The 12,191-nt window shown below is 40.1% G+C and overlaps 1 protein-coding gene and 2 non-coding genes across 3 annotated transcripts; all 3 read right to left on the reverse strand.

The window, feature by feature from the left end:
• Nucleotides 1-13: 13 nt before the first annotated feature.
• Trnat-agu lies at nt 14-87 on the reverse strand. Its single transcript has one exon. It is a non-coding gene; the product is annotated as a tRNA-Thr (tRNA).
• A 993-nt stretch (nt 88-1,080) lies between these two features.
• On the reverse strand, nt 1,081-1,154 carry Trnat-agu. The gene has a single exon. It is a non-coding gene; the product is annotated as a tRNA-Thr (tRNA).
• A 2,586-nt stretch (nt 1,155-3,740) lies between these two features.
• LOC116805047 lies at nt 3,741-4,865 on the reverse strand. The gene is made up of 2 exons (XM_032734826.2): nt 4,125-4,865; nt 3,741-3,824 (listed from the first exon to the last, which is right to left on the reverse strand). The coding sequence occupies exons 1-2, from the start codon at nt 4,838-4,840 to the stop codon at nt 3,803-3,805; spliced, it is 738 nt and encodes a 245-aa protein (XP_032590717.1). The 5' UTR covers nt 4,841-4,865; the 3' UTR covers nt 3,741-3,802.
• Between the last annotated feature and the right edge of the window lie 7,326 nt (nt 4,866-12,191).

The following is a 12,191-nucleotide window of genomic DNA, read 5'->3' on the forward strand; positions in this document are numbered from 1 at the left end:
TTTCTTCAATTTAAGGCCCCGGCGAGATTCGAACTCACGATCTCCTGTTTACTAGACAGGCGCTTTAACCAACTAAGCCACGGCGCCGTTATGCTTTCGTTTATCAAAAAAGTCAATTTAAGATAACATATTTTCAGAATTTTTGTTTAAATTAATATTTGTTCAGATGTTTTCTTGCACAGATATTAAAAAACATACAGATAATGATATCGCGCTGAATTTTTATTGCTGTTGAGGCAATGTGGCTATCTCAAAAGTAGAAATTGATTTCAACATCAAGTTCACTTCTATTCTTATATACATCTATGATTTCAAATACATGATTTATAAAATACTAGATGAATGCGCTTTAAATGTTGGTCGTGGAATTCACAAACTTCATAAATTAACTTCCAAGAGTTTCTATTTGGCGTTACAAAGATCATTTTTTTATTTATTAACTTACTATAAAAAAACTTTATCTTAAATAATACCTTAAAAAAAGGTTTATTTTCAATTTATGAGACCCGAGATGTTATCAAAAACCTTTTCACAGGGTATCTCGTAGTTCAGAACACTTTTGACTCAATAGCTTTTAATTAATTATGGTTCAGATAATTACTACAATTTGCTTTAAATATATTATGGCTTATCAGCTGTGGCGATGCAAAGTAAAGTGGCTGTCTAAAAAAAAAAATCTTAAAATAAACAAAGCTTTTCAGGGGAGCTTTTTTTTCAGCACACACAAGTTTTGCAGCTATTGTGTAGAAAAGTTCATGGACGCGCGCAATATTGGCGAATTTAACGATTATGGAAACAATTATTGCGGCAATTGAAGCATGTTAATGGCGAGTGCGTCAGTTGGCGGCGTGCGGCAATCGCAACAACACAATACAACAACAACCGCAGTGGAGACGGCAACAATAATGGCAGCATGCGCGGAACAGGAAACCACTTTAATGGTGGCAAATAGCAATTGACAGCAGAAAGCGTGAGATGAAGTGGACGAATACTGATGACTTGGGTGGGTGGATGCCTCAAAATAGTCCATTTATAATTAGAAAATATTTTAAAAAAGTGCAGTGGACGACAATCAACTGAAGGCCCCGGCGAGATTCGAACTCACGATCTCCTGTTTACTAGACAGGCGCTTTAACCAACTAAGCCACGGCGCCATGCGGGATGCACTGCCTAAAAACTCTACAAGTGCTGCAATGCCGTGTGGAGCCCGAGAGAAATCTTAAATACCTGCATATGTATGTCTGGAAGGAGGAAAATGAAAAATAGATTGTATATGTGAGCGTGTCCCCGATATTTAGAGAGCTATGCTTATGTGAAGAAAAACTTTTTATTGTTCAGCTAAAAGAACTAGTTATGTAATCTATTCCATATTTACCGACAACTTGTGCGCCGTCGACAAAGTATTTATAAGTAGACATATCTCTCGGCTGTACAAATATAACTGCTACGCACTGCTCTTGGTGGAACTTCCAGTTGCCTGGCTGGCTGTTTGGCTGGCGGGCATGTTTCTCTATTTGGTGGGACTGGGAGCTGAAGATAAATGCAAATGTTGGCGCTGCCAAGTCGTCTTTGGCCAAATGGAAATTATTTGTATTCTTGCGGCTGGGCACATACAAGAACGGAGAAAACTTAAGCACTTGAAATGTATCTTTGAGATTGCTTCTGCTAAACAGCAAAACAGCCCAAAGGCAAAAGGCATCTGCCTCTCACACCTCCCATCCTCTGTGAGAGTTGAGTAACAGTTTCCACTGTCAAACAGTTTTCATAGAGGCTTTCCAATTGGTATACAACTTTTAGTAGGTTTTTTTTTTTTGGTAATGCTTCGATTTATATGTCGCCATGGGCTTTCTTTTATTTTCATCTATATGTATGGTTACATCAATCGTTAGGAATGCGAACTGGTCTCGATTGTTTTAAAGTTTCCATCATTTATAGTTGAAGTTGAGCTAACCACATAAATCACGAAAACTTTTCAAACAGTTGCTAAGCACATTAACACTAAATGCCATTAGATTGCCTCTCATTAATAGCAATACCAATAGCAATTTCAACTCCAATAACAGTCCACTTCTCTTCTCCGTTCCCTTTATACTGGTGCAACAGTTAAGCTATTCAGAAATACGCACGACAACTCCTAACTCCAAGCCCCACTCCAACTGTAACTTCGATTTGACCAAACTAATTGCCTGAAGTTAGTTGCTCATCAAATTGCCGCATCATTTTACGCAGATTTTTATCGCAACTCCAACAACAGCCACCGCACTTGGCCAGGGTTGACCAGTACAGGACAGTTGGCCCAGACTAGGACAGTCAGTCCATCTAGCCCAAACCAAAGCAGACCAAACCACACCAGACCAACTCAGCCAGTGAATGTACCAAAAAGTATCTAATGCGATTCCTGTGTTCTAGCCTTGTAGTCTGATGTGTTACGTTGCCAGTATCTCGATATGTCTATCTATGTTCCTATACTCTGCAACCACGTGAATGGGTACAATGTGAGTTCATGATTGGATTTGGCTGAAAGGGTTCGAAACTTGTAATTTGTATTGTATTTTATGTAAAAAATCTCACATAAATTAGAAAATAGTACTATTAAATAGTTCTACTACATAAACAGGATAATTTTTTCAAACTTAAGTGAAAGGAATTAATAATATAATAAAGGAGAAATCAAACTAATCAAATTGAATTATTATTGGGAACAATTGCGGACTATTTATAAATACTATTAATCGAAATGAGCGTGTGATTGAAAAAAAGTATATTTGAACGAAATATAATTTGAAGTAAAACATAAAATATGACAGATGGTTTACTGAGAATGCTAGTAGTTATGTACAGGTTAGTAAAAGGTAGAGATAAGTAATGTCCGGTCACTCAACTAAATAGGGCATTCAACACTTCGGTGTGCCACTGTTAATCGCTTCTCTCATGTAACATTGTAATTTGGCATGGAATTGAAGCGAACGCTTATCAGCACATGACTCCAATAAATTCGCTTCTGCCATTTTGGAGCTATCTCACTCAGCAACAAGGAGCGAGGCGCATTTAACCCATGTTGCCTTAGCCCCGAGAATAGCCAACAGTGAGCAGGATACGAGTCTCGCGATCTCAATCCGTAGCTGTTGTTGCCCCTGGTTTGTAGTCGTTGTCTGCCAATGCGCAGCAATTGAGTTTTTACGCAGTTCGACAAGTTCCACAGGACGTGGAGCCAATTCCATTGGCTGCCTTTGGCTTAGCTGCGGGCTGTCAAGGACTCGCTGCTTGTTTTTTTCTGTTCTGTTTTTTTTTTTGTCAGGGTATTTTTGTGTGTGTGAGCGACAAATCTGCTTTGTTTTTATCTGATTCCATTTCGTATTTAGCCGTAGCGTCTTATCCTGGTGGGAATGCGTACATTTGTTTGGCGTCCAAAGAGGGATTACAATGTGGCGGGTGGCGGGGAGTGGTAAGTTGAGCAGGGGGCGTGGGTGGCGGCAACGCTGCTATGATATTGTAACTTTAACGCCTTCAAATAAAAGCGCACGCCATTAATCTAAGGCAATTCCGGGGCACAGAGTTGAAATTTTGTAATTATAACGGGGAGCCACAAAAGTGCCATAAACGCTGCGAAGCGGCCAATAATCTTAATTGAGCGACATTTCAAAAGCAATTAGAAGAGGCCAACTTGCGGGCCAAAACCAAACCAATAAAACGAAAATGAAAAACACAAATAAAAATAAAATACAAAACGAAAACAAAAATGTGAAACATTAATGACCGAAACTCGAGTCAACACTTTAATGACATCAGTTCCAGGAAGGATTCAGATACAGATACAGTTTTTTCTGCAAATATGTTGATACGTAAATCTTTGTTTTATAGTGAAAATAACGGTTATGTCGAGATTATCCGACTATATATTACTCTGTACCCAAAAAAGCATCTATTCAAGTGTTAGGTATCTAAAAATGTAGATATACTTATCAATTTTGAGAAATGGTTCTTCGGAAATTTGGTTATCTTTATCTTAGATAATGTCCGACGGACACGCACATACATTTAGATAGATAAAAATATATCCATCAGCCGAAAAGGTACAGAATATAGCTACAATGGTAATTAATTAATTAATGGTAATTACTAACTTTTGACGTTTTTTGCAATAGCTCCAGTCTTCTACCATATTGCTGAAGAGCGTGTGCAGAAATACACGTATCAGTAAGAGCTCCACGCTGAAATTGTTGCGGATCTGACGATGGCAGCGCATGGGGACCAAGGGACTCATTTTATCGTGGCATTGAGTGATCACATCTCGCACGTGGCGCCTAAAGTCAAACTCATCGATTTTGCTGGCCTTGATCTGCTCATTCCGCTCGATGCATAAGCCAAACTGATGCTGGGCCGACATCTTGAACTGATCGAAAGCATTCAGCTCGGCGCTCATTTTCTGGAGTCTATCATTCAGCTGGCAGCGCATGGACTCCAGCAGCTTCAGCTGCTTGCGTGATGAATGCAAATGCTGTGCCTGCCGTTGCAGCTGGCAGCGTAGCATGCAGTTTCTGTGACGCAGCTGCTGCAACATCAGCTGATTTGGTGTTAGACAACACGTATCCTCAGCTTCTGAGAGTGTGCCCAGTTCTAGTTCGCAGGGATCAGCTGGCGATAGTAGCAGTTTGCCACGCAGATGCTTTAGGCGCTGCATGATCGCCTCTAGTTGATCGTAGGCCAAATCCAAGTCGGGTTCCTCCTCTGCATCCTCAATGCTCCCACTGGCACTCAGAATTTCATCCTCATCTGTGCTTAGCACACCTGGCGCGCTGCAAACGTCGCCCTTATACCAATGACTTAGAATTTTATTCATTTCGTGAACTGAAATAAATATTGTGTTTAAATAAAATCGACTTCAATAACTAGAATTATTGACAAATATTTCCAGGAGTTCTAGTTATGTGTGATCCCTAACAATTCTCAAAAGATGACCCATATAAAATGTGATTCACAGGAACAAATATCATGACAAACTTCTACTCCAAAGAGTCTTTGACCCTATATAAAGTGTACAGAAATCTAGATATCTTCTAATAATAATTTTTCCCATTTAGTTTTCATTTTGTCAGTATTTATACAATATTAATTTCTTAACATAAAACTAAAATTGTATTTGAAATACAATTTGAACGGTTGACAGCGAGTGTCAGCATCGTAAAATGAAAGTTATTTACCCCACGGCCCGCTCCCCATTTAATTGAGTTAAACAAATCTGTTTTCGCTCGTTTCACTTTCAATTAAATAAACAACTTTTCGGTACCCCAATGCCTCCTCGTCGCCCCGCGTGCTGTTATGCCATTTTAACCCCTAATTTATTAATGACTGCCGGCATTCGTCAGCCCAGCAACAGCAACTCAAAAAGTTCATATTTCAAAAATGGCTTCTAACAAGCTGAAACTGAGGCATTAGCCAAGAAGGCTGAGACAACAGTAGGGGTAGGGTTGAGGTTAGGGGTAGCCGGCTGAAAGGGTTGGCAGCCGCTGACGCTTTGCCAAAATTATTGGGCACCATTTGATTAATGACACTTACGGCTTAAAGGCACATCCTGCGCCAGGGTGGAGCCATAGAGCTGTGCGCTTTAAGTGCGAGTTATTTGCTTGAAAAATATTTGCACAGAAAGTTTCACTTTTCGTTGAGTCTTGTCACGTGCAGCGTGTGTGCAGCATGTCCAACAAAAACTAGCAGCAGCATCACAACCCCTACTTATAGCCATAGACATATCCATATCCATCTGAATTTCAGAGGGGTGCTTGGCCCCCCAAAAATTCTGCATACCGTTGCGCATTGTGACATGGCAGATGAATTTGTCGGAACATGTGTTCCTCCAGCTGTGGCAACACGTCGGCACTCCGGAGTTCGTACAGCTTCTGACTGCCTGCTGTCATCTGGCTCTCAGGCAAGTGGAACTGATACAGATAAATTAAATTTTGGAATTGAAGTTGTACATTGAACTTGGATGCCAGCACGCATTTTGATTCCTGCTCTCTTAGTTTGTGTTTATTGACGATGAAGCTGATGGGCCGGTTGGGTTGTCAGGTTATTGGCATTATAAACACGTAGCCAAAATGAGAGCATAGCGTGTGGCATATTGCTTTAACAAAAACGTACAAAATAGGTTTATTTGTGGTCTTAACGGTAGCTGTGATATCTGCCAGGACGTGCGCTTATCGCGGTCTTTTCTTAATAATTCTGTTTTCGATGCGTAGCTCGGTTCATCCACAAATTTAAATATACCTAAAATATGCAATAATTACTAGAGCTAAGAGTTTTTAGGGTTTTTATATCATCTACGTAGCAGGCCACTTGCAATGTTGGTAACAGTCCATTAGTAGTAACATTGATATCGATATTGATCGATAGCAATTGAGTGATAATCAACTTACAGAAGAAAAAGAGATCGATCGCTGTGAATAAAGTAAAGTAAGCAGACGTGTCCGTGAAAGAAATATAAATAAGTTTCGACTGCTACACTTTACTTTATAGATATAGATACTTTTGCTTGCTCAACATTCAAAAATTCGATACTTTGCTAATATGCAATCAGGAATATCGTTTTCCATAAATCACAACACCAACTCGCACCGCAATTTGCTTATGTATGTATATATTTTTCGATATGTGATTTTACTACAGCCAATACGAATCGACATCGCGGCATAAATCTAAATATTTTACACAGGCGCATCTAAGACCCGGCCAAACGTGACTCAATTATATGGCCAGCACCACCCTACATCACCACACACACACACACTCACACACTCACACATGTGTGTGTGCGAGTGTCTCAAATTTCATAGGGATTTGTTTCTTTTTTGTTTCTTTTGTTCTCCATACCAATGGAAAACAATACATAATTCTGCCGTATGCCAAGCCGAACAATTTATGTGCAAAACAATAAAATTAAATTGTTTTCGCATTCGACATTCTAAATTCCACATGCAACATGCTGCAAAATAATGAACTCATCTAGATGAGAATAATAAATTTTTGAGCAATGTGGCAGTCAAGAGCGGAAATGCTACGCCATTTTATAGCGCACCAGCCCCACTTGAGTTGGCTGCCTTTCTAGCTGTCCGCCTGGCTGGCTGGTTGACTGGCTGGCTGGTGGTGCAGAAAGTAGCAAAAAGAGCTGAAACCCAGCACCAGGTCGTAAACCACAAGTGCGCGCATTGCCAGCGACTTTGTCACATTGCTACTTCCTGCCAGGACTCAAAGTTGGAGCTGGAGCTGGAGCTGGAGCTGCAGCTGTAGCTGTCATGGAGTGTTTAACTCGTGAACGCCCACTTTGATTTCCATTTGAATTGGGCGCGCAGACGGCAGCCACTTGTAATATTTTGCCCATACACATATGTTGCTCGATTTATGAGGCAGCTGCCAGCCTTCGCGGCTATTAACCAGCAATATGGCAAAGACAACTTAAAGCACATTTTCAAATTTAACAAATCAGCTACCGAAAAATAGACTAAATCACCCAAATGTGAAACATGTTCATTTTAAAACGAAAATGCCACATTGAAGATACATTTTAGAGCAGATTCATTTTTAATCTTACGACGAAACGTTGAAAACCACAAAGTGATTTGACGCTGTCAAATAACAACTACTCGAAATATGTTGTACACAAAATAACGCATTACACGGGGAAAACACTGAAGAGGAGAGTCCACAGACTAACTTTTATGTTGTATATAGCATTGAGAGCATGGCTAAGCTCATTACAACCACTCCAGCGAAAAGTGCCTGATGAAATAGTCGTTTGCATTTGTCGTGGCAACTATGGCCAGGCCTTGAGGGCGCTGGATTATTCGAGCGGTATTCTGGGGGCAGCACAGGAGCTAGCTTATTGCGCCAGCTGCGAAGCCGTTTGTGTGGCATGAAGAAAATGGAGTCGCTGATCGCCTGCGAGGCGTTTATCAATGAACTGCAACTGTCCGATCTGGATATTAGTGTAATAGGCTGCATGAATGCACAGATACCACGCCATATATTGGACAGGACCTATGAGCTGATGCTCACACTTCTCTAAGCAGTTGGAGCAATTTGCGGCACACGTTGATCCTCTACAAGCACTGCACCAGATGAAAGGCGGCGCAAAAGGCGCTGGATCAGCTGCAGTTAGAGTCTGCTTCCACATTGGGGTTGTATATCCCTTATGTGCTGCATCTTATTCTGGGCGTTTAAATGGTGTCCTTTCTCTTTTGATGGGTGCCAGCAGCTTTTGTTCTGCAAGTTGGGCAACAGTTTTACCTCTGCTTCCACGCTCGGCAGACGTTTCAATTAAATGCGCGCAATGTTTGGCAATTTGCACGCACACATGGGACTGCTCCGCAAAGAGCCCCTGCCCAATGTTCATCGCCTGTCCGGAGTTGGCATTTTGAAAAATAGATTTCTAAAACGTTTAAGCTGCTGCATGTGTCTTGAATTTTAAACTCCAGCTTCATATTAAAATTGCGGCAAGGTAAATGCAAGCTAGACGGCAGCCAGCTCAGAATCTCGACGCCCCCAACCCCCTAATAAGAGCCACCCCCATGTAGCATATGCCTGTGCCGCCAAATAGCACAAACGTGACCAAAGTTTTTGTGACTCTTCTTTGTGCATTGTTGGCAGGCGATCATTTATCTTAAATGCCAAGTCCAGGAGCAGGGGTCGCCCATTTCTTTGTATGCGGTGTCCTAACGTCTTCTTTTGGGCACCTTTATACGTATGTATGTATGTAATATATATGTTGGTTTTTTTGCTAGGCAACCAAGTGCGTCTCTGGGGGCAACGGGAAGGCTCAAGGTGCGCGCTGGTTGCTTCATAAGCGGACGCCCTTACCGGAAGTGGACGATGGTGAAATTCATGAACCTAAGCGGCTTTAAAGCGCAGGACAACGCCTCACTGAGTTATTAGCGATTCCGTGCTGGAAAGCGTGACCAACGAGCTTAGTAGGGTAAGAATGATTTAGAAGAGCGCCGGCTAAAAAATTACAAAGGAAATCGAAAACGGAAAAGTTTCCAACAGGAACTAATAAGCGATTTAAAAAGTAACGCACAAATCCTAAAGTTAAGTAAAGAAATTCAACATTTAAAAGAGAAGTAATTTAAATGAATAAATTTATTATGAGTTAATTTTTAATCTGACAAATTGTACTTCAGAAGGAATGTTATGGCTATATTTTATTTAATATTTGTTTTCCAAGCAATTTAAAAATATTTTCGCAAGTATGTACTTAAAATATTAACAAATTAAATATTTGGCACTTTTTTTAAATTCTGCACACTTACATTTTCTTAATGATATTTGCATACAAATGTAGAAACTTCCCCCAAAAAGTAAAAAAAATAAAATACATACTTAAAAACAATTTAAATATTTTCAACTCAACTGGCCAGGGAAATTTCTTTGGCAAATGCTAGAGTTTTGCTATAAACACAGCTGCTTACGAAACTTTTCTCGAAAAACAATTACACTACAAACATAGACCCAAACAGAGTTGCTGCCCGCCTTTGCATAACTTTTAAATTTTGTTGTTTGCTCTGAGACTTTGTTTGCTGCTGTTAGTTCTGCTGGAAACCCATGAGTGTAAGTGTGTGCGTGTGTGTGTGTGTGTGTGTGTGTGTGTGTGTGTGTGTGTGTCATTCTTCATCTTCCTGTCGTATTAAAATTGCAAAAATTTTAATCTTTTTTAAAAGTATTTTACATACTATAGATTCTGCAGTAGAACGTACACATAATGCCCCTATTGGGTTTTTACTTCAAACAGCAGACTACAGTTGAGAATTTATGTATGTATTCAGGGGCATCACAATTTCCCATGCTCGCTTAGCAATAAAAGGCATATCCTGTGTAACGATATAACGTTTCCCCTTGCCAACCTTCGACTGCCTTTCGGCAGACCAGGCAAAAGTTTTTGTCCTTGCCAATGCCAACGACGTAAAATTTTTATAGACACGTAGGTGTATGTGTGTGTGCGATTGTGTGTGTGTGTTTGTGTGTGTGCTTAAATCCCAGTTTACTACTTTAGGTGTTTACCACACAAAGGCCAAAGCCGCCGCTTCTCGCTGCAATCGTCGAATTATGCAGCAATCGTGGATAGAAGGAGGAGCTGACTCTGAGTCTGAGACTACGACTGAGATTGTTTTGGCGCTTGATGAAAGATTTTTATCATGCAAATAGTTGGATAGACTTGGGCGTGGGTATGGCTGCTGGATTGCTGCTACTTTTATAGTAGCTACTAAATTGGATTTATATCGGCATCTTCTGCCTGCTGAGCTTTAAGCCAGCGAAAGCCAGCGAAACTTTGCACATTTATCAACTCGCCTCGAAATATGTTTTAATCATATTTATAAGTCTTGCACGTTGAATGCTTCTTTGGGGCGTATGCCTGTTTTGGTATGCCAGTCACACAGGCTGGCGGCCATTTAACGTGACCATGCCCACTTAACTTATTGACATTTGGCCTGGCCGGTTCCTCCAACCCCCCCAACTCCCAACTCCCTACCCACAACTCCCACAAAAAATGACTTTCGTACATTTAACGAACCAGCAAAATCTTCTGCTTCAATTCAAAAGAAATACGAGTATATGTATTTCCATTTGGCCGCAGGGAGTGTTGTCCTTTTTGGTTGGTTGGCTATTGTTGTAGCTTTGTCCTGTTGTAAGCTATAATCCAAGCGCGTGCTGCGCGGCTCGCGGCGTTGTCCTGTGTGTCCTGTGCGTTGTTCTGCGCTGTTGCCTTTTGCCTTTATCTAATTTATTTCCCTTTGGCCCCAGCATCGCTTCGGCTTATTTGCATTTGCTTGTTAATTTAAAGCATCTTCCATCATTTGTTGTTTGCTGCCATCTCCACCCAATCTCAACCCCCGCGTTCTGTATCCCGATTCCACTCACCATTGTCGATACTTTGGATTGAGTTGCCGTTTTCCGTTGCTTGTTTGGCATTGATGATGGCATTATTATTATTATATGTTGGCGCCTTCTTCTCGTTGCCTGCTTTGTTGTTGCTGCTTTTGCCCTGTTGCCCTTTTGCCGTGTGCCGTGTATTCTTATTTGGCATTACTTCCGCTTCCGTTGGCTGCCACCAGTCGCCATTATCATCTTCAGCTCCTGTAACTCTGTAGCTATTTGCATGATGCCATTGTTGGCAGCAGAAAAGAAAACTTTTTCGTTTTTCCCATTTCGGTTTTCGCTTTCTTTTGACATTTTCATTAAAAATTGTTGCGTAAAGTGAATTATGTCGCACGGCGCTCAGTTTTCAAATTAAATGTGCCGAAATTTATGGTAGCCTCTATTGAATTTTAATGATTTGTAATGCAATAGGATTTTGATTCCATTAATTATGGCTTCGGGTTCATTGGACGGCACAAATTAGTTGACTCTGGGGCACTTCAAAGTGGTGCGAGTTTGAGGCTACAATGATTTATTGCTGAAACGTGCGGATGAAAAAAATGCGTTTTTAATTTCAAAAATCATAAACCTAATTTAATTTTAGTGTAATATTTTTTATTTTTGTATGATGCATTAATCTTAGCTTAGCTCAATACACAATACAATAATAATTATATTATTTGTTTAAATAAAATCAGCACAAGGTCGGCAGCGGCTTAAATATCTTGCACAATTTACTATTAAAATGTATTTATATTTGTTTTTTGTATCATTAAAATTGGTTCTATTACTTTTGTCAATATTAACAAAGTTAATAAACCAACAAATAGTTCTAATTAATGTAATTGTATATATAATTTTATTTAAATAATTGATGTGGATAAAGATATAATTATATTTTATTTCGTTTGTGTAATTCTATTAAAAAAAATGTAAAAAAGAATGTGACGCCTACGCAATTAAGGGCTTACAATAAATACGCGCAATTAATGTGCAAATTATTTATTCAGTTGTGAAATGTTTGTGGTTCATTATTGGTCGCGATGCATTTAAATGCATTTACAACAATGCACTAAATGTTATTTTACGGCTAATTGAAATTCAATACGATGGAAAATCGTGCACAAAACGTTATCAGGCACTTTAAAGCCTTAAAGTTGTCTGACCGCAGACCACCTGTCCGCACGATAGCATTTGTTAATGACTCTCTCTCTTTCTCTCTATATCAATCTCTGTCTCTCTCTCTCTCTCTCTGTTCGAAAGGGCGACGCGGGTCAGCTCCCAAAACCACC

Source organism: Drosophila grimshawi, unplaced genomic scaffold (assembly GCF_018153295.1).
Source record: "Drosophila grimshawi isolate 15287-2541.00 unplaced genomic scaffold, ASM1815329v1 contig_1367, whole genome shotgun sequence".
Lineage (NCBI taxonomy): Eukaryota > Metazoa > Arthropoda > Insecta > Diptera > Drosophilidae > Drosophila > Drosophila grimshawi.

Coding starts and splice junctions, on each gene's coding strand:
- LOC116805047 (XM_032734826.2), bottom strand. CDS start 4,840: ATGAATAAAATTCTAAGTCATTGGTATAAGGGCGACGTTTGCAGCGCG. Junction 3,825..4,124: donor TATTGCAAAAAACGTCAAAA/GTTAGTAATTAC, acceptor ACATATTTGCAG/AAAAAACTGTATCTGTATCT.